The sequence below is a fragment of the Pseudorasbora parva genome, chromosome 5 (genome assembly GCF_024679245.1).
Source record: "Pseudorasbora parva isolate DD20220531a chromosome 5, ASM2467924v1, whole genome shotgun sequence".
Taxonomy (NCBI): domain Eukaryota; kingdom Metazoa; phylum Chordata; class Actinopteri; order Cypriniformes; family Gobionidae; genus Pseudorasbora; species Pseudorasbora parva.
In genome coordinates, this window is record NC_090176.1 from 5365994 (window position 1) to 5389292 (window position 23299).

The following is a 23299-nucleotide window of genomic DNA, read 5'->3' on the forward strand; positions in this document are numbered from 1 at the left end:
TGGCGGCCGTTATTGATTATGTGGCAGTCCGCCACAAATTATTCTATGTGTGGGAAACACTGTTTGGCCTCTGTTTAAAGTATTCCCATACTTTTGATATTCACGGTCTAGGTTTTTGTGATAGAACCAGGAGCAGAAGCCAACATTACGCGAGATGAACGTCTGACACGACGCGTCGACGCATTTCACGAACGTCGACGTATTTCCGTAGTCGACGTCATCGATGACGTTGACGCGTCGTTGCAGCACTAAACCACACCATCTTTTACAGCATCTTTAATAACTGGTGAGAGCTGACTGCAGCTCAACAGGGCGTTTCATGACCCCATAAGTTCTGCAGACGCCGCTATTCTCACCTCTTCGGTCCTGTCGTCTTCTGGATGATGTCTGCGAGCAACTTTTCTGACCAGCTCCTCCTCACTATCAGAGTCGCACAACACACTGCTCTCCGGCTTCTGGGAACCCTTCCTGAGAACCAGACATTCAGAGCAGATGAGCATGAACACATACAGACTGGATATGATCATGAGAGGGACGCCTTCTCACCGCAGCGTCGACGAGTTGACCGACTGAGACGTCTTCAGAGTCCGCGAGCTGAAAGGAAAGGAGCCGTTAGAGATGAGGAAGGCGGTGCACTGCAAAAAATGCTCTTCTTAGTATTTTTGTCTTGTTTCTAGTCAAAATATCTAAATTCTTGCATTAAGAAACATTTACTAGACAAGTACAAATTATTGTCTTGGTTTACTCTATTAAGTGTAATAATACTCTATTAATAATTACTAATGAAGAGAGTTTTTGCTTAAACTAAGCAAAGCAATCTGCCAGAGGAGTAAGAAAAATAATCTCGTTTCTGACTGAATTGAGATTATTTCTCTCACCCCATTGGCAGATTATTTATCTTATTTTAAGCAAAAACTCTCTTCATTTTGAGTTATTTTTCCCCAAAACAGGACAATTACTTTTGCTTGTCTAGTAAATACTTCTTGTTTTATGAATTTTTAGATGTTTGGACTAAAACAAGATAAAAACACTGAGGAAGAAGAGTATTTTTTGCAGTGATGATGAAGCCAGTGATGACAGGAGGAGCGCGAGCGAGGCTTACAGGGCGTTCTGTGCGCTCCATCCGAGGCTGAGCGGGGGGCGTGTGACGTCTGTGCAGTGGGACAGCAGGGTCAGGTATTTGGGGATCAGCACTTGTTGGCCCAGCTTGCTGTTTAAAGACAGCTGAGTGTTGTAGCTGTAGCGTTTGAGGTGAAGAATCAGCACCCTGCACACAGACACTCACTCAGATCTCTGTTCCCAATGGACCACAACTCAAAAGCTGGAGCACGAGTGCCTGTTCATCCCTACCTGGGAAGCTTGCTAAACTTGTGAGAGACGGTCGCTGCTTTTCCACTGCATTTTTCACAGGAGTACTCGATCTCCTCCATCTACAAACACACAGAAGGCATCGTCAGTCACAAACGTCGCTACACAGGTGCTGAAGAATCGGGAAAACAAAACCTCAAATCGTTCTCTTCGGCCAGGCAAGGGTTCAGGGGGCGTATTACAGAAAGATCTTATTCTTAAAGGGGTGTTTGCATGCGATTTTACTTTTGTAACTTTAATTAGTGTGTAACGTCGCTGCTTGAGCATAAACAGTATCTGCAAAGTTACAGCGCTGAAAGTTCAATGCAAACGGAGATATTGTCTTTTAAAGTTACGGCAGTTTATTGCCTACAAAAATGGCCGGTTTGGACTACAACGAGCTTCTTCCTGGGTTGGTGACATCATAAACCCTCGCTAGTCTCCGCAGATGTGACTTCCGCCTGTAATGGGAAGGGGCGTGGCCTTAACCTGTGCTTGGCACTTCAGCCAATAAAAATACAGGAGACTACATTTGGCCATCTGACCAATCTAAGACCCTTGCGTATTTCGGAGGGATGGGCTTCAGAGAAGCAGGAAGCAGACGAGCCGTTCAAAGCACAGTGGAGACAGCGGTGTGGAATAAAGGAAGAATAGAAGAACAATACGCCGTTAAAAAAAAAGAAAGAAGTAGTATTAGAAGTATACTGCGCCCCATAAACACAACCAAGCCTAGAAAAAAACCACAGAACCGCCCCTTTTTAAGGTCCTTACACCCTTCACGCGATTTTGACGGGCAAAACTTTTGTTGATCAGCTGTGTGTAATGAGTGCTTCCACACCAAACGCGAATGAGCTGGGGTGAAAAAAACGGCATTGATTTTTTCCGTTTCAATGTTGTTGTTTTTTTTTACTTTAGCAGCGACAGAAATGGCTTCAACCAATCACATACAAGGAAACAAAGGTGACAGCGGCTCACCCTGAAGAAGAGATCCAGCGAGTCCTGTATGGATCTCATAGGGAGCGTTTTCTTCCGGCGAGGAAGGTCGATGGACAGATCATTGAACTGCTCTCGCTTCATCACCACCTCTCCACAGCTGCAGAGGAAGAGAGGGCAGACTCAGGCAACATGTAGCTATTAAAAACCCCAGACAACACCTGGCCGATTGCATTAACCCTTGTGCATCAATTTAAAAGTTACACGTAGGTTCATAGAGGACAAAAATGTCCATGTCAAAAAACTGTCATAAAAACATTTAACTTAGGAGCACAGACTTCACCTCGGTCTCATTTTAAAGAAGACCCTCGGCAGATTATTGTGCAAGTCAAAAAAGTTCAATATTTAGTATTTATATAAAGTAATATTTTATAAAAAAAAAAAAAAAAAAATATATATATATATATATATCTTTTTTTTTTAAAGCGTTGAGCTCTAAAACTAGATAATCAAAGCCACAAATTTGGGGTTTATATCTATAAAAAAAATAGCTCTCGGTAAGATTTTGTTTGGGCGCAGTGCCAACTTTTCCCCATTCGCTCGTACATTACAAGCACACACCTACACACAATTTTATTACATACATACACACCACACTCTGACATCTATACCAACACACCCACACCGTTATAGCTGCATAATTAATCAAATTGGCTCTATAATATGCATAAACAAAAAACAGGAATAAAGTGAGTATTTGCTTTGTACGCCAACCCTGAAAAAATGGCACCACCTGGTAAAAAAAATAGTAAAAATTAAAATTTAAGCCTTGCTAACAGAATAAAAGCCTATTAACAAAGATTGCATCGTTTTACAGTTAAATGGCAACGGGATTAAAAATAGTCGTTTTAATGGGTTTCAATGTGGACATTTTTGTCCAAAAGGGCCTGAGTGTTAGTATTTTGTGTACCTAGTGCAAAGAAATTGGTGGTTAAATATTAAAATGCCAATAAAAATACACACCTGTGGCAAATGTTATACAGTTAGCATTACCACAGGGAAAGTTATCAAAAAAACTAAACTGAAAAGGACAAAAATGTCCATAAGGACAAGGGTTAAACGCTGCCAGCTCACCTTTTACAGGTGATGGTAAATAATGTTAATAATATTAAAAATACACACTCTTTAAAAATGGCACTCTTTTTGCAGTTAGCATTACCACAGGCAAAGTTGTCCAAAAACGACACTGAAAAGGACAAAAATGTCCATAAGGACAAGGTCACCTTTTACAGGTGATGGTGTGCTGCACTTCAAACTCCATGTTGACGGTCACAGGACAGGTGTATATGCGCGAGGTGTCGGCCTCCTCTGCTAGCCGTGCGCTCTGAGGCTCGTCCCAGGCCGACGGCTCGTTCTTCCAGCTTTTGTTGATCTTCTCCACGTCCTCCTTCAGCTGGTCCAGGCACTGACTCAGGAACTCATGGGCATCCTGGGTAAAAACAGCGGATTGGCACTTGTATCGCATCAACATTATTCAGCCATTAGGCACCCGTACACACCAAGAACTGGAACTATTACCATCCACAGCTACGTAACTTAAAACCTGAGACCGTTTAATATAGTAAAGCACAAAGATCAGTGTTGGGAAAGCTCAAGTTAAAGTAGTTAAGTTACATTTAAGCTACCCTTTTGAAAAAGTTAGCTACACTAGAAGTTATCAAAAATTAGCTAGCAACATTAAACCTACTTTTCTTTTCTTTTTACAATGACAATGTTTTACTATTTAAAGTATCAAGCAACATAATGCAATGTAATTTATTTCACAGAGTATAGGGTGAATTCAAGTTTATTGGGACACTTTTAGTCATTTCAATGATCATTTGATTTTTTTAAACTATCCGATACACACAGTAATCAAATATAACCCATCTCAAACTGACTGTCAAAGCGCAACATGGCTACAAATGTAACATCAGTGCAAGAGCTAAATAAATGCAACAAATGAAATATTTAGGAGTCAGGATTATCAGGAGTATCATGATCTGCTCGCGTGAACACGGCACACGCTTTCCTCGACTATCTCTTTTCATTTAGTTTAAAAGTGGACATTTCAAGCTTTCTATACATTTCTCATGTCTGTGAGGCATGCGCAGCTTTGGTTTATTTAAGAGACGCGCACCAGTTCATGTTCAACGCATCTGATCGCTCCGGCGCCTTCATGTCACAATTACAGCCTTTTTGCTTCTCATTTATCAAATCTAGCCAACTTGCTAAAGAAACCTTGATTAAAATTAAGATGCAATTTATACAAAATGAAATTCACTTTAAAGAAAGGCTTTCTATAAAACAAAACTTAATAATAATGAAGTGGTCAAAATAATTTCTGACCCACTTTGACATATATTACGCATCTCTCCACTTTTCATAATCGATACAGCCTAGATGTTATTCATAAATAGCATTATACTATTTAAACGTATATGAAATACATTGCTTAATGGCTTTAACAGGTAAAGTAGGCTACAGTACAGATAGATGGCATGTCTGAGCGGGATTAGAGCGAACGTTGTTTTACCGGTGAGCGGATCATTAGAAGCCGATTATTGTTCCTTACAGGCTCGTTCTCATAAGACCCCAAAACTGCATGTAGCGTTTGGTCGCGCTACACCGCTACTTGCTATATGAAGCAAGCCTGCAGTCTCCCTCTCATTTACTGAAGCTTTCGCGCCTCGATCGCCCCCCGGTGACCGGTCCCAGTATAGCCGCCCCTCTGTGTTTTCTAATGGACGCGAGGCAAACTAAATAATAAAATTACACTTCAAAAATGTTTCCCCAAAGTTAGTTTATGTCACTAAAGGCAGTTATCATCACGATGATTTCATTTCAGGTGTTCGTTTTAAAAATAAGTTTAGTTTTAGTCAGTTATTTGATGCTATAAAACGGGGGGTGTGACGTCATGATTGACAGCTGAGACTGACGGCTTCTCTGAGTGAAGTTGTCACTGAGGCACTAACGGACTTTTTTCGAAATTTTTGGGAGCAGATTAGAGCTTTAGCTTTAATTTCTACATTTCCATAACTGTTTATTTCACACCAACATTATTAATTGTTCTGCCTCTGCGAGAGTGTGGGCGGGCTTTTGATATCACGACTGTACTTCCTGCTCTACTTCCTGCGCTCTACTGCGCAACTCCGGTCCCGAAATCGCTACTGCGCAGACTCGGTCCCAAGATGTCCGCGCCGTGCAAGGGCGCCTGAAAGCTTCAAATCTGCCAAGCGGAAACGGATGATGTCGAGTCGTCCATATTTTTTTACGGTCTATGATATGAAGTAGTTAGCTGCTGGAAAAGCTACACTGTTTTAAAAGTAACTGAGCTACTGAAAAATGTAGTTAAGCTAGTAGCAGCGCTACTTGTAGCTCGCTACTGCCCAACACTGACAAAGAATATAGTGATTTATTGGATGGGAGGCGCGCTACAATTTCCCGTTCATTAATCAAGTGAAAACATACTCCCCAATCGAATCAAAAGAATCGATATCTGTTCGTAAAAATGAAAATCGATTAAAATCGACAAAATCTATTTTTTTACCCTGCTGCATACTATTCCTCTATGTCAGCGCTTCCCAAAAGGGGTGCGTGAGAGAATGTTTGTAATGGTAGAAAATTGTCTCTTATTTTTTATTTTATGTCTCTAACTTGGATAAAAAGTATTATAGATAAATACAAATTTCACATTACAAGCTGTAGTAAATTACAGTAAATCGTATTTTCATTTCATTTTACAAGCGCGTCTGCGTCAAAGCCCTGCCCTTTTCATTTTTGGTCGAAAGAAAAGTGTGTTTTTTTCACTGAGCACATTCTCTGCAGTCTGAGCGCGATTCACTGCAAGCTCACTCTCACTCAGGGAAATCATTAACACCATCACCGCTTACAGTACATGTGTTTTATTGAACTAAACACATTACAATCCGTTAAAACTAATACGCAGGTTACTTTTCTGAACAACAGCGCTTTCGAGTCCGTGTTTCTCTCACTGTTTACGTGAATCACGGCACAGTTCGGCACACACACACACAAAATACCGGCAGTTCAATGGGGAACGCGCAGCTCTTAAAGGGGCCGCACTATATTCCTACTCGCGGACATCCTCCAGGTATAGTGTGGTAGCTAAACTAAGCATTTCATATTTGGCAGCTGTTTTAGGATTAAAATGTTAAACTACCGATAAAAATAATCAGGCAAACTAATAAACCTTTGATTAATATATAATGTGATTTAATGTGATAATTAACTATAATTTCAATGTGAGAGGACAAGAAACATTAAAGAATATGTTTTCTTCAGATAAAAAAATATTCTAACTATAAATGTATCGTATGTTTTGTTGAATGCATTAGGAGGGGAAGAGACAGGGCAAAATAAGGAGTGATGGAGATGAGGAGAGAGAATTGACAAATAATTTACTGCCCACTGACTTAGTTTTAAAGCTATTTCTCATTTTTTTTTGGCTTTCAAATGTCTTAAAATGCTCATATGTAGATCAGAAAATTTAAAAAAAATTATCAGGGGAGCACGCCCCCCAACCCCCCTAACTCTATGCTGTATATATATTACAACTAGGGCTGCACGATTTGGGGAAAATATATAATTGCGATTATTATGGGTAAAATTGCGATTGCGATTTAAAATGCGATTATTTTTATTTAAAATAAAAATACAAATTAAAAGTGTGTGTATATAACATTGTGTTTATATATTAATACTAATAATTATTATTACTGCTAAAAATATTTTTACAAATAAGAAATCTTACCATTACAATAACATTTTCATAATTACAAATAAAAAATAGAGTATGTCAGAATAAATATAACAATATAATACTCATACTAATTATGATTATTATTTTAGTAATATTTTACAGAAAATGGATTTTACAAAAAAAAAAACTGCTGGGTTACCTATTAATATATCCATACTAAAACAAATTAGAAAGGTCTAAGCTAAAGAGTTTTTTGAAAAATAAAAAATAAGAATATACATACATATTATAAAAATCTGTGTTGTTTATCTGTGATATCAAAGTCTGTCTTTAATATGAAATATGAACCTCTTGTGCATCCACTGTGGGGAAAAAAAACTCCTGTACATTGAAGAAAAACATGGATTGTCCTATAAATGTATAATTGTTTAAGTTTATTACGTTTTAAAATGTATTAAGCATTATTTTCTTATTATTGATGACCCAAAAGTTTTTAATTCATACTGAAAGCCAGAGGGCGCCCTCCAGCGGAAAACGCCACATTTGCGTCAGAGAAGTAATGACGTTAGTTTTCAGGAAATCCATGATGTGAAGCTAACGCTGTGTAAACAGAAGGCTATTTATATTAATTTTAACAAAGTGCCTATTAATGATTAACTAAAATAATAAATGTGTAATTGATTAAGGGTATAATAATTACATAAATTATATCTAAATCATTCAAAATTATTATTTTTTATAAATAAGCATTGTTAAAAGCCAGACGCTTTAGTCTTTAAAAAATATTTGCTATGTAGTGACCTTTAATTTGGAGCAGAAACAGACTTGAATCAGAGGCGTGTCACTTTACTCACAGCTGATTGGCCCAATTTCAGATTGAGATCTCTAATCCAGAACATAACCTGCCCCAGAGCAGGTTAGCTGTGGAGCGTGAATTACTATGGCGAGGAACACAGCTAAAAGCCAAACCACTTTAATGGTACCTAAAACCCAGGATTGGCACAAACTAAGCTTAAACAAATCTGGCTAGCCAGCTAAACCGGCTTCATGGTACAGGCCCCTGGTCTTTCCTCCCACAATTAAAATGTTTAATTACAATTATAGTTGTCGTCCTTCGTGCAGACAGGCCTGATATAGAAACGGTGACGTGTCTTACATTCTGCATGTAGCCAGAGAAACGCTCAGCGGTCGAGGAAATGGCGTTCTTCACTCGCCGTAGGAGATCTTTCTTCACTTCTGGAGGGGAAATGTCTTTCTTAGCCAGCAGCAGAGCAAAACGCCTTCATATGGAAACAAGAGCATAAACGGTTTTCATTTTTAGTGAACTTTTGGCATTGTGTAAAATGAGCTGCTAGTTTAGGGGGGAGGCATACTTGAGAAGTGCGTTGACGGGGACCCTCTTCCACTGGATGCCCTGCTTCAACAGGTCGTTTGAGAACGAGGGCAGGCTGAAGAGCGACTGCAGTATGGCGTTCATATAACAGGTGTTGCCAAGATTGGAGAATCTAAAGGACAAATCAAACAACAGGAATGCATAAGCTAAAAAGTCAGCTGGCCAATCAGAGCACTCTAGGCTTTTCAGAAAGGGGGGCTTTGAAGCAATCAATGTTTCAGAAAGACTGGAAAAGAGGAGCTGTAATGTACAGGTATGTGATGGGGTGTAACCATACACTCGTGTCACGATTCGATATATATCACACTCCTGAACTCACGATACACATCCCGATATTTTAAGTCAACACTTTTTTAAAAACTTTTTTTATTAAAATATTATTATTTGTGTATTATTAGGACCCACAAATATTACCCCATTGCATCATTAATCTAATAATGCCACAAACTCCGTAAACATTTTCCCCTCAGGCATTTTCTCTCCCGGTGCTCATAGCTCCTGCCTACCCCGCTATTAATGCACTAAACATAAAATAATAAACCGTCTAAAATGCTTTGAACAATCATACAACTAAAACTAAATGTGATCTGGTGATTTAAATGATGTTTGCGCTTTGACTCTGAGGAGTGTGTGCGCTTTAGATGATCAATGCAATCAGTCACAGCTCTAATCGCCAGAAAGCTCGTCAAAATGGCCGCTCTCAAACTGTAAATGTTTAGCTCATCCAAGAACTTAAATTCTGCATTTACTTTCACGTCGTTTACGCGTCTCACAATCATCTGAACGCCCGTATTTACTACAGTAAGAGCGTCGTGTTAAATATATTCCTCATATAAAGCCATCATTCATGTCTCTTCAGGAGACTTGGGTTGGATTACACTCGATTTGTTATTTTTATGAGGCCTTTATGCCGTTTTTTAAGTTTAAGTGGAATAATGGACATTAAATGGAGGGACAGAAATCCTTCAGGTTTCTAAAGCAGGGTATATAAAGCAATCCTTAAGTTAAATGTACTACTTTTTAATACCTTTTTCACTACCTTCAGAATATGTTTAAAACCATCACGACACTGAATTGCAAGTGTTAATCAGCGACCTTTCTATTATTTACACAGATTTTGACATATATAACATACAAAAAAATAATATTTAGAATCGACAGCAGGAGGAAATCTGTAATAAGTTATTATTCAGACACAGTAAAATACATCTCGACATTCACAAAGGTTGGTTGAGGAGAAACATTACTGCACACACATTTGATTTTAATTAATAATTGGTAATTCAGCAATTCAATTATTTAGTGTTTTTTTTTCCAACAACAAAACCTGAGCCAAAACTGTGATAAGTTGTTGAATTTAACAAAATACTAAAAACTAGTGCTGTCAATCGATTAAAAACTTTAACTAGATTAATTACACATTTTTTCTGTGGTTAATCGCAATAAAAAAAGAAATGTTTTTGTACAATTTTTAATATATTTTTTTATATAATAATTTCACAGTTAATCAAATTAATGTGGAAACACATAAAGACAGTATATTTTAAATACTTGTTTAAATGGCATCTTTTTCTGAATGAAGGCCAGTATTACTGATATTAATACAGCTACTGATTTTTCTTTTTTTTTACATTTATTATTAGGCTTCAAAAATATAACAGTTTTTAATTTAAGTAAACGTAAAACAATGCTAACATAAACCCATAATAAAGGTCATGTTTACTCCTGCCCTTCCTGTCTTAACAGTTAGGAAATATACAGAAATGCAATAGTTATCAAAGTTATATGCAGTCTGCACTGCATAAACTATAAATTAAATAGTTAATCCTTATTAAAGCTACAAAAGTTATTTAGTCGAGAGCAGCGAGTCATTTTCTCTGTTCCCTTCGTTCTTTAACTTTACTGACAGGAAGCTTTATTGGCTGCTGTCCCTTTAAGAGCAGACAGACACGCGGATCTCACTGTTTACTGTCTATGGATCGCGCCTCATTCTCTCACAACTCGTTTTTCATTTGAGACTTTATATAAATCATTTAAGATTGCTCTTATGAGGACAGTCGTTGAAGATATGCCTTGAAGCAAGTCTAAAATAAAACGTAAGCCAGTCCCTTCTGTTGAGCGCGCAGTGCTCTGAGATGATGCCGAACGACCGCTGAATATGACGTCAGCATCAAACACACGCTGAGACGGAAGATCTTTGATTATGTGCCCAGATACGCTAAAGCCCATATCTAAACGAACTAACGCGAACGCAGATAGAATTTCAATCAGAATAGGACACCTGATAGTCTGAAAAAATAATACCTAATTTGGAAAAAAACAATACCTCTGAGACGACATTTAACACTTTTAATGGCCTTAAATTTGACAATTTTGATTTATCACTTTTAAAAACCCCGCGGACACCCTGTAAAGAATATCTTTGTGTTTGGAAGTTAAACGAAAAACGACATGATGGCGAGTAGCTATATGATGATGTTTTATATTTGTAAACTTGTGTTTGTGTGAATTATACCTTATAAATAGACCTACTACAACAAGTTGAGCTTTAAAAACACTACGTCGCGAATCATATTTCCATTAACGATACATATCGTCACATTTTCATAATGCGATATATCGTTACACCCATAGTATGAGAATAAGGATCAATCGTATTTGACAGAGACCTCTGTTAAGCCCCTATCACACAGAGACTCGGGAAAATACACTGATCATGTGTCCGTTTGGTGATTTTCTGGAATATGTGCACGCGGTCTCACACACCACGTGACATAAGAACATCGTAATTTCTTTGTTCCTTGATGAACACAAAGCAAACGTTGAGCCTTTTTACACAGGGCTTGTTCCAGGACTGATCCCAGCAATGTCCCGAGGTCCTTATCTCAGGATCGATCCTGGGACGTGTTTGTGTCCACACAGAGGGCAAATCTGTCCATTTTCTGGGATCAACGCTCTGTGTGTGATTCACTGAAGCCCCTTTCACACACTCACCCTTGCAGCGGAGGCTGAGGCTGAGCCAGTGCGGATGGTCTCGGTTTGTTCCAGCCACCGTAGTCCAAAGTCGGGCGCACCTTCTTAAAGGGAGTTGAGTGATTGGGTAACATTAGGCTTCTTTTGGCAGATGGACATTGGCCTGTACTGCTGGGCCTGAAATGTAGATTTAGGGAGCAGAGGGTCAGATCTTATACGATTCATAACATTCATCAGGAAAGCCATGCACTGATTTCAGTCTCAAAACATGAGAAATCACAACAGTTCTCGAGTTAAACATAACTGATGTAAAGACTTGTGGTTCAGTCACCGCTCTAATGAATTCAGCACAGGATTCAATAAACTAGGGATGCACGATAGGAACCAATAACCGATAATTAAGTCCTTCTCATGTACTAAAGTAATTTAGTTCAGTTAGAGACAGTACAAATAAAAACTGAATGTATCTGCTTAGTAAAGCATGATCAGAGCGAGTGTCAAACACAGCAGGAGTCAGATCATGTAATACAGGTAATGTAAAAGTGCCTATTTAAGTGAGTTTGTCATTGCACTGTGTTGTTCATTAAGAATAATAAGCAAATGGACCCACAATTCAAGTAACCCGCCCCCAAATAGGTGCTAATTTAAAACCGAAACTAAACTGTGCCCGGCCGCACAGATCACGCATTTACGGACGAACTGTCATTCACGGCTAGGGGTGAGAGATATTTTCTCGATAACGATAATTAGACCATATTTTGCCGAGTGTATTATTGTGCTGGTACCTTGGTGCTGGGGATCAGCTGACTCCTAAAGTTATTGAAATTCTTCATATTCTGTGTGGTGGTCAGTTCGCAGCAGTGATATTTTATATATATATAAAAAAGGAAACCTTTTTATCAGTGCCCTGACTACTGAACTAGGGAGCTGATTGAGACACACCCTCTGATAAATCAGACTGATCAAGCCTACTTTATCGGATCTAGATATCAAATGTATTTATTTATCTATCAGAGCAATAAAAATAACGTCATTTTCACCCATATCTCCCGATTATTTATCTGTCCGATAAATATCATGCATCCCTACAATAAACAGACCAAACGTAAGACTTAAGCCCCGTTCACACCGCCAGCGATTTTGTCACTGCATGTCGCCAGAGATTCATGTCGCCAGTGGGCGTTCCCCCTACGGGTTGCATATAAACGTCATTAAATAGTACCGTTTTTATTACTAGTGTTTTGCAGAACAGAGCAAGTTATTAGAATACATACACACTGTACTGTAATAGGTAGACCATATTGGATGCAGTTTAGTCAAAACTTACTTTATATTCCCACAATCCCAGACACTTTTTTTCCATGCATCATTTTTTTTAAATGTGTCTCTGTATGCAGGCGGCTACACAGAGACATATCGTAAAGAACAGGGGACTTGCCAAAAGCTAATATCCGGACACCGCAGTAGCAGCAGTAAAGCAGACGGATCACGTGCACTCCACTGACTGTGAATTGGTTGTCGCTCGCGAAAATAGCTTCTCGTTTGCATAAAGTTGAAATTTCTGAACTTTTGTCGAGTGTCTCGTGTCGCTTGACACGCCCACATTCTGTCGCCAACGGTCACAGTCGCTCGTGTCGCCGGAAGTCGCCAGCGCTCCATTGAAATGAATGGGATCATGTCGCTGCCGGTGTGAACGGGGCTTTATGGGCTGGTTCTTTTAATTGATTTGTTTGTGAACTGAACCACACTCTGCAACTGAAGGCAATGCACAGGCTCAGGCGCTTTACCTGTCCAGAAACGAATGGGTCTGTGTGTAGTCTTTACTTCCCGTTCTGCTCCCATAAAACGATGTTGGCTGAAGAGGAGCAGGCGTGTGTGGAGCTGAGGGAATAAAGCAGTGAGTGTGTGTGTGTCAAAGCCGAGGCTGTAGCAGATAAACCGTGCATGTGTAGCACTCACCAGATGATCGGTTCTCCTCCGACTGCTTCAGCTTCTCTTTGCAGCTGAGCAGGAACTTCCTGGAGGCGTCTGTGATGGCCTTATTGTTGCTGAAAACCAGAGAAATCAAGTTTATTCTCAATTAGGTACAAAAGGTTGAGATTTTCTTCCTTTGGAAAGTAGTCTCATGTTTACCAAGTCTGCATTCGATCAAAAAGAAAAAGTGATTATAATATTTTAAGGTAAATGTTCTCTATGTGAATATATGTTAAAGTGTGATGTGCTCCTGTGATCAAAACTGTATTTATCATCATTACTCCAGTCTTCAGTCTCATGATCCTTCACTAATCATTCTCAGATGAGGATCTGATCATCAACACACTTTTAGGATTATTATCAGTGGTGAGAACAGTTGTACTGCTTCAAATTTTTGTGGAACACAAACACACACACACAGCTCCTCCCAACTAGACTATTTACCTTTTTCCGGCTACAGCCGAGTTCACACAGAACTTCAGCGCGAGACTACAGCTAGCCGTCTAAAACACCATTTGGGTGAATTTAAACAACGGCTAAGTGGCTAAACTCATCTCGTTGTCATGTAAGGCCCTGTTCATGTTGGACAGACATTTTAATTGCATTTTGTCTGTTAAGAGGCACAAAGACACCCTTTCGTTTATGCCCCCCCCATAAAGGCACTAAAGACGTCGTTACAAAGCCCATCTCACTACAGCGGCTCTACAATCATGAATCGATTCACTGACTCATAACGGTTTGAAGCTTTGTTCTGAAATCGACCATCACTATATAAGTCGGTATTTAGTTTTTTACGCACCTAAACTCTTCAGGTGTCTTCATAAATGGTAGAGCCGCTGTAGTGAGATGGGCTTTGTAACGACGTCTTTAGTGCCTTTATGGGTCTTGAGAGAGGAAATGACATTGGTGTCAATGAAGGCCTTTCTGAGCCATCGGATTTCAACACTAATATCTTCATCAGTGTGTGAAGATGAGCGGAGGTCTGACGGCTGGCCAACCACAGGAGGGAGAGGAGTTCAGGACAGGGGTTACAGTTTGGGCTGAACTAACCCTTTAAGTTTGGGCCACAAAAGCTCAGTAATGTTTATGTTGCTGCCGTTGAAACCGTCTATATCTCTTAAGACTAGTAGTGAATGTTTTATGAGCTGTAGGAGAACATTCATCCGCACAGTCACGAAGAGCCCAAGCACAACCAAAAAAATGTAACCACTACAGTGCCAAAAGTTACACCGTACGCGTTTACAAATATCTCAGTGTGTGATGTGCTGAGATTGTCAAATCTCGTAGTGTGTGTGCATGTTAGAGATTGAGAAGATTTGCATGATGCAACAATATTTCAAACGCCTGTAGTGCAAGACCGGCTTTACTCACCCCTAAACATCTGCACAGTAGCGTCAAAAAGAGTAAAGTCTACACAAAGACAAGACATGTACCTGGAAGAGTCGTTCTCTTTGGGGTAGTCCTCTGTCAGATCACCATCAGAGCTCATCAGCCTCTTCCTCTTCTCACTCCTACAGGACAGCAGGGTCTTTTAGTTGGGGTCAAGGCTAGAAATATATGCTTTTCAATAGGGCTACAAGATTATGACAATCATAATTGTCGATTATTACCCTGAAATTGTAATTGCGATTATAAATTACACTCATAATTTCCATTGAATTAAGTTTTGAATAGCTTTATAACAGTTTGAAGCGATTGCATGCCATAGTTATATCAAAAGAAACAAGCTGGAAAAAAAAAAAAAAAAAAAAAAGTAAAATATGCACAGTATTTATACTAAAAACAAAAATGTAACGATGGGAGAAAAAAAAATTAAGATAACATGTATGAAGGGGAAAAAAAACTAAGCACAGAAGAGGACTTTATTTATTTATTTATTTATTGCGCTTACATTTTATTGAACGATTACATAATTGAGACAGCTGTAATTGTAATCACGATTACAAATTCGATAATTGTGTAGCCCTATATTCAAGTCAACAGAACTCAAAGTGAAACACGTTCTAGAGACACAGTACCCAAATCTAAAGGCATTGGCAGGGTATATTTGCACACCTGTTCTCCGAGAGGCCGTTGCGGCCCGGTGTGGACGTGACCCGGCTGGGACTCCCGAGGGGCTTTCGGGGCGTGCTGTCCTCTCGGCTGTCAAGACTGGGACGCCTCGGAGTGGACTGAAAGAAATAATAGGTCAGTCATACAACATTTAGAAGAGCGTTGATGAGCATTTGAGGATGTGTGATGCTGTTCTACCTGTTTATCTGATGGAGAAAGGCCAGAGTCGTTCTGTGCTGCGCGGTTCCCAAGAACCAGCCCGAAACTAGCACTCCCCTGGTTCGTCTTTAAAACTAAATAAAGGTCAAAAAATGACAAACACAAACATTAACACGACTTGAGAAACAACGGACAGCCACGTGACCGCTAGAAAACATACCGGGCGGAGAAACGTACCTGCTGGTTTACCGAGCCTGACCTTTTCAAGGTATTCCTTCATTTTTTTTGCAACCAACATGGTCAGTTTGTCCATCATGACAACACTCGAGTCTTTCAGAGTCAAAGTCACGCGGTTTGGGCCGTGCGCCTGATACCACGAAACCTGCTTTACATTGTGATTCAGCTGTAATAAAATAAACACACAATGAGTTTAATAGCATTCAGAAAAGCACACTGCATGTCTCTGAGGAAAACCTTCCAGTTGCTTCTTAACTCAAATGTCTAAGGCCTCTAAATGATCAATCTTTGCTGATAAACTGGTCTCACCTCCAGTCCTTCTGTCTCTGACTGATAGTTTAGAGCAGGGGTGTCAAACTCAAATACACAGCGGCCCAAAACTAAATATCCAAGGGCCGGACTGGTTTAGTGTTTATTGCAAAACTTATTGAAAGGAACTTATTGCACGTATTGAAGTTGTAACTAATAAAACTTAAGTTATTGGCTATAAAAACAACATTAAACATTAAATAAATGAAAATCAGTTGCATTCATTTTTTTATGGCTCTATCTGCAGCTTATCCAGAGTAATTTATGTTTCCACAAGCCAACAACACAAAATTTTCCTTCATTGGAAAACCAAACATGCCATGTTGTAGCAAGAAACAGAAAAAAAGTATATATATAGCTGTAGCTATAGGTTGGAACCTGTTCTTAACGAATGCACCTAAAATTCATGCAATAAACATGTTTTTGAAAAAGATTGAAATTGTTTGTGGTCTGTATAGCCTGCGTTAAAATAAGGTTTGCAATGATGTGCCCGAAGGCACGGGTTGAAGACCCAGTCAGCGATGTCACCATATGCTAATTTGTTTAAAATCATACCTACGTAATCACCATCACCTAAATTATACTTCTTTGTTTTGTTTTTTTTACATTGAAACTTTGCAGAGGTAATGTTTGGTGTCTTCTATTCAAAGGTGTGGGTCTTCTGAAGTCTTCATAAGAGGCTGGAGCTGGCATAACCTCTAAATTACTTCTTGATATTGAAATTGAGAGTATAATTGCTATTGATTTATTAAAGGTCCCGTTCTTCGCGATTACATCTTTCAAACTTTAGTTAGTGTGTAATGTTGCTGTTAGAGCATAAATAATACCTGTAAAATTATAAAGCTCAAAGTTCAATGCCAAGCGAGATATTTTATTTAACAGAAGTTCCCTTTCAAAGCCTACAGCGAGCGGCCGGTTTGGACTACACCGCTGCACTTCCTGCTTTAATGACGCAACTAAAACTGTTTGTTGACTAACGCTCCGCCCACAAGAACACACACATTCGGGGGCGTTGTCTTTTTGCTCTCGCAGGTCGAGAATTTTGGACTACAGCAGGAAGTGCAGGGATGTGATGACGTCACTAGAACCGTTTGTTGACTCCGCCCACAAGAACACGCAAAATAGGGGGCGTGGTCTCGTTGCTCTCCCACGTGGAGAAGAGCGCGCATTCAGCGCTTCCATCACCCCGTTATGATAAGAGGCGGGACCTTTCTGGGCAAAGTGCGGTAGGCTGCTGTCCAATCACAACACGGGAAGCGCTGGCCCAATCAGAACTCGTTACTAGGGGTGTCCATGGTTAACCGATTGACCGATTAACCGTTAAAAATTGCGTAACCGAGTGAAACATTTTGCTCGGTTAAGTGGCGTCAATGACGTGCTTTGAATTTAGTTGTAATATATGTTTGCACCCCTAGAGACCGCAAGAGCGCTGCCAGACATTTGTAATATCCACAAGAAGAAGTCATGACCAGCTTTCTAAGCGGGCAATGAAGCGGGCAAAGAAAACGTGGGAGCACTTTAAAAATGAGAGTGACGGGGCAAAATGCAAGTATTGCAATGCAGTGCTTACCGCATTTTTCAGGCTATAAGATGCTCCGGGTTATGAGTCGCATCAGTCAAAATATGCGTCATGAAGAGGAAAATAACATGCGTCGCACTGGACTAAAAGTCGCATTAGGGCAGAAGCTCAGCGGGAGCCGCGGGCGCTGTGCATAACGGAGCAGAAGAAATAAAGTTTGAAGTGAGAAACTTGTGAATGACTAGAGAAAAGCAGACGTTACTTTAACTGTAATGAAGAAAACAAAACAGCTAATCGCGGACTGAAAGCAAGATGGCCAGAGCTGAAGGGACGAGTCCACAGATGCTTGAACTCTGCCGGGAGAGGCTCAGCCGCGCGAGTCAAACGCTGTGGGAATCATTCTCGGCTGCATATTTTACTGTATGCCCTAATCATGCAGGCGCCCTCACCTCGCGGCCACTTGCATTGCTCGTGAACTGGAGCGTCAAATTAATAAACTAAAAATAACCCTGACGCACACTATGGTTAACCGAGTATTAACCGCTAAGGGCCTCGGTTAACGGTTAATGAAAAACTTGAAAACGTGCAGCCCTACTCGTTACGTGTTTCTGAAGGAGGGACTTCATAGAACAAGGAAATCATCAGGCCGTTTCTAGGACAGAGGAAACAGCGCTGTACAGATAAGTCAATTGTGTGAAAAATACTGTTTTTTTACACGCGAAACATGAACTCATGTTATATTGCACACTGGAAACATAATCAAAGCTTCGAAAACACGCGAAGAACGGGACCTTTAATGCATTCAAGTAGAGATGCACTGATTGATCGGCCAGGGATCGTAATTGGCCGATTTTCTGCATGATCGGCCGATCAGTCACGTGTCGCCGATCCCTCTACATGCGGCCGTCCCGTTGATGTCACAGCCGCGCTGAAACTTCATGAGAGTTTGCCGTTTCATTTGAGATTGAGGAAACTGTCGTCATATGAACACAGACACTCCAAGGTCTTCACAGCAACCCGTCAAAATAAAAGTTTGCTTTAATTTTTTATTTTAATTAACATAATATATTAGGATAGATTACCTTAGTTAGCTCTATGTAAGCTAACTTATCTCTATGTAATAGTATGTCACTAGCCTAATAATAATAATAATAATATGGGCCGACATTAATGTTTAGCGCTCTTATGGAAATATGATCATATTTTGTAATTATAATTTAAATCTGATACATTTTCTAATTGTTTGTTATAAATCAACATCTCAGGAAAATGCTATGGGGTTTCTGTTACAAAACAGGGCATTGATTTCTTAAATGTCCACTGTAGAGACACCAGGACATAAATCATGTTTATCACACATTTGAGACACAAACTGTAAATAGGGAAATAAATTACATAATATTCCTATGAAATATTACATATTATGAAAATGTTGCCAATTATTACTCCCCTTACTACACTTCTTTTTTTTCATTACATGATGCACCAAGAACACAATAATATGCAAATTAGATGCGGTGTGTCGATACGTTGTATTGAATGGCAAAATCCAAGAAAGGCCATTTTACCCACATATTGCAGAAAGTAAGATGACATATCAAAGCATTCAGTTATATCTTTTATAACATAGCTCAGAATCATCTTTAAAGAAAGTTTGCTTTGAAAAAAATCAATTGTTTTTGCCTATACATGCAATTTTATTTCATTAATTTTTAGAGTCCTGGTGTCAACTAGAGAGGACATCATAACATATGAATACAATATAATTTTTCTAAACAATCCAATGATATGAAAAAATACACAATTCGAAACTTTTCCTGGGTCCCAGGAGGATATGTCCGGGTCACAGGAGGTTTCCGCACCTGAAACATTCGGGGAGCACCTCCGCTGTTGAACTTCACCAGCAGGTTTATTTTGTTGTCCCTCTCGTGGATCTCGAAGACCCCCTCTCTCCATTTGGTGGTGCCCAGCTCTCCACAGCGGATGCGGATGCGGACGGCGCCGCCGCTGGTCAGCCGGGGCACTGCGGCAGCCATGAGGAGAGAGCAAACTCCAGCCGGACACACACGCGCTCAATGACCTCCAGCTAAAGCCCTGACACAACACACAACACATGGGGAACAAACATGAGACACACAAACATAAGCAATGACGTTTCCACTGCAAGCGGCAGCAAAACAAGTTTATTTTAAAGGTGCGGTGTGTAACTTAGCGGCCTCTAGCGCTGAGTTTGTGATTGCATCACCCAACACTCACTCCTCCCTTTAAAATAATCCCTTTCCTAAAAAAGACAATGGGTGCGTTTACATGCACGTTCTTAAGATCTACTGAAATCAAAGTTTAAGTTTTTTATCTTTTAGTGTGACTGTGTTAGCCTTAAAGTTATGAATAAGCTGGTATGTTCCAAAACTATGACAACATTTGCATTTAGGAGATAAGCATTCAAAACTTACAGTCTCTCACTTCTGTTAAAACGAATCTCAGATTTTGGTGACATCATCGCAGACTTCACTTTCTCGTCCAATCAAAATGCGCTCTAGAATCTAAAGCCCGCCCCCTACACTGCTGAAGCTGAAATCGGTCAGGAGTTGTTAACACACATTTACGAATTTCTACACGGTGAAAGGCACATAGCACTATATGTGATAGGAAACGATTCAGTGTAAATATGCTTTCAGTCGAGGCGAATGAAGTCTGTTTTCACGTTAGTTTCACACACCGCAGCAGCACACACACACACTCACACCAACAGTCTAAATTTAGACTACAGACACGAGAGCGCAGCGCGGATCAGATGCGCTAGTCGGCGCAGACAACAAACATATCGACCCGTTTGAACTCTGCACTGAATGCTGCGTTTCAAAGCGATATGGAGGAGATTATGATGATAAACAGTGTTAGAGGAAACTGCTTTACCAAACAGAGAAAGGTCCGCTCTTGCGCTCTAGTCAAACTGAATATTAACGAAACGCTATTGGCTGTTTCACAAAAGGGGAGGAGCTGCTAACAGCTGGAGCCATTTCAGGGGAAATCACGTCAACAAGGCACTTCAGTAGGGCTTTAAGCCGATTATGCCTAATAATCCGACAATGATCATCAGGGTGGGAAATTAGCCCCCGCCACCAGCCAACGGCGGGTAATTTTTCAAAGAGGCGGGTGACTTTGCCGTCTATACCAGCCACAGTGGCGGGTGGGTTGTAAAACATGTTTATTGGTTGGGTGCTCCGATCGATCGGCAACCGATCTCAATCGGTCGATAATCGCGTTGGGATGATTGATCAGTGGTGTCTAAAAAGGCAGATCTCAGAAACCGATCTAATGCTGACGACATAAAGACGTGCGCCTGTCATGAGAGCTAAAATAATTTATAATTTACAATAATTTATAAATAATTAAAATGCTGAAGGTGAGGTACAAGTCATACTTCTGTATTAAATAACTTGCCAAGTCATTTGAAAACTTTCTGTGAGACGTAATTTCACAAACAGAGCGAGTGAATCACCGCGTGCTCGCGCTCTCTCTCTTAAAGTGCTCAAAGTGCTGCACATCAGCGCATCGCATCTGCAACTAACATCGAGCTGCACAGTTGACACGAGTTGACACTTGCACAATCGAGGCAGTCACTTAAGTTTATCATTTGCATTCATTTTTAAGTCTAGCAGCCAAACTGCTCAACTCTCCAAGAAGAGACCATAACACACACACACGCCATCTCACAAAAAGCTTGCAAGTACAAATTGCGCTGAAAGAGTCAAATACACACAAACGAATGTACTAAATTACCGTATAGAAGCTTTAGACTAATCCTGACTCCTGAGCATTTCATTTAAGTTGCATACATTTTGTTCTTGCACTGAGATAAAGGCGAAACTTGTGTGTATAGTGATTCTGATTTCTGCCATTGAAATGACTGGGAAAAAGTTTCCAAATCTACCCGAATTCACCCCATACTATGCTAATGCGCTTTCTTTATAAATTTGAATTCTGGAAAAAGTGGCTAGTAAAAAATTTAAGTGGCTGGTAAAATTGGGCATCCACCAGCCACCGTGGCTGGAAGGCAAAAAAGTTAATTTCCCACCCTGATGATCATGGTCATGTAAACGCGGTAACCCGTTTTCTTTTATCGGTCATAAACGGCGTAAGCATAAACCGGTCGGCACAGGTCGTTTTTTGCCTCTTACCCTGATTCACACAGCATGTAAACGCATTAACCTGCTTTCTGTCTGCTTATTGAAGTGTGATCGGGGACACAAACGCAAACTTACAGCAGATTTAATTCATCCAGACAGAGCGAGCGAGCGTTTTACAGGAAATAAGGACAGATATCACAAACGCAGACTCAGACCCAGAGCATTGTAAAGATGTGTTCTCATCTCATCTCAGTCAGCAGAAGAGGTTCAGTCTAAACGCTGCTTCTGGAGCTGATGAGGGGTAATGTCAGCGGGGGATTTACGGCTCATGTGCTTTATTAACATCACAACTGACCTAACATTTGGGATACTCCGAGTCAGATACAGACATTATTATGTTTGACGTCACTACAAGGAAATAACCTGGTTTATTAATAAAGTCATGTAAATGCGCGGTTAACTTGCGTTGTCAGTTTACTGGTGTGCATGTAAACGCACTGAATGATTGCCATTACCATTAGTCAGCAAAATTAAACTAATGCAAAAACACATCTTTACTTAATCAATTAAACATACATTGACTCTTTTTATAGCTACAACAGTTATTCAGTCAGAGATTTTCTCTCTGTTGTTTGATTGTGAACTGCATCACCCAACACTCACTCCTCCCTTTCGGAGCCTTTAGAGAAGCTACGGTGGCCCACACAGGACAAAGAGTATCCATATTAACACCGCAATCGTAATCAAAATGCCCAAACCGAATGAAATCGTAATCGTTTTGAGATGGGTGAGAAACCTTTTCATGAATCGAACAAACGAAACATTTCACCATGTGAACGACCTGAGCGGGTTACTTTTGAGTGTGTGTCCTTCAGTGACGTACACAGCACGCGTCTGACGTACACAGCACCACTGAAGAGCACGCGCCGCGCTCATGCACCAAACATGTTGACAAGAGGAAAGTACATTTTTCTAAGGGATAAACTTATTTCATAAGAAGTTATGAAGATAATGTTGGCATAATGACACTGTCCCTAAACCTACGTAAGCAAACAATTAACTACTTCAACTGCGCCTGACATTAGAAATTATTTTTTCTGAGACGGTTATAACACTTTACAACAAATAAATAGCTTTTATAAAAAGGGTCGTAGATATTCAAATATATTCAAATGCATTGCTTGATATTTGATATCTGTTCGTATTAGTTTTTTTTTTTTTCAATGACAGCCCTAGCTCTTATCCGATTAATTGACAAAATAAATGGCCAACTAATCGATAATCAAAAAAATTATTAGTTGCAGCCCTAGTGGAGATAGAAAAGGCTCATTCTGAGGTTATACAAACATAACAGTTCATTATATAAGGTCTTTCGACACCACTGAAAACATTGTTGTGTATATTATAGGCCAATATTACACACTGCACCTTTAAGACCAAACACACCATTTTGAACCTGTACGTTTCCTTCCACACATCAGATGTGAAGGAGACACTGTATATACAAGAGA

At 39.9% G+C, this 23299-nt stretch overlaps 1 protein-coding gene across 2 annotated transcripts in view; it reads right to left on the reverse strand.

The window, feature by feature from the left end:
- usp37 (ubiquitin specific peptidase 37) overlaps positions 1 to 23299 on the reverse strand; it is a 37906-nt gene that overhangs the window by 13705 nt on the left and 902 nt on the right. For both annotated transcript variants that reach the window (XM_067443087.1, XM_067443086.1), the window contains exons 2-17: positions 19521 to 19752; positions 15831 to 15996; positions 15633 to 15727; positions 15438 to 15553; positions 14816 to 14893; positions 13368 to 13456; positions 13196 to 13289; positions 11430 to 11585; positions 8416 to 8547; positions 8199 to 8322; positions 3564 to 3769; positions 2323 to 2440; positions 1351 to 1430; positions 1103 to 1267; positions 547 to 594; positions 357 to 468 (exon numbers count right to left, since the gene is read on the reverse strand). In XM_067443087.1, coding sequence (XP_067299188.1) covers positions 357 to 468; positions 547 to 594; positions 1103 to 1267; positions 1351 to 1430; positions 2323 to 2440; positions 3564 to 3769; positions 8199 to 8322; positions 8416 to 8547; positions 11430 to 11585; positions 13196 to 13289; positions 13368 to 13456; positions 14816 to 14893; positions 15438 to 15553; positions 15633 to 15727; positions 15831 to 15996; positions 19521 to 19694 — 1953 coding nt within the window. In that variant the 5' untranslated portion in view covers positions 19695 to 19752. The remainder of the gene's footprint in view (positions 1 to 356; positions 469 to 546; positions 595 to 1102; positions 1268 to 1350; positions 1431 to 2322; positions 2441 to 3563; positions 3770 to 8198; positions 8323 to 8415; positions 8548 to 11429; positions 11586 to 13195; positions 13290 to 13367; positions 13457 to 14815; positions 14894 to 15437; positions 15554 to 15632; positions 15728 to 15830; positions 15997 to 19520; positions 19753 to 23299) is intronic.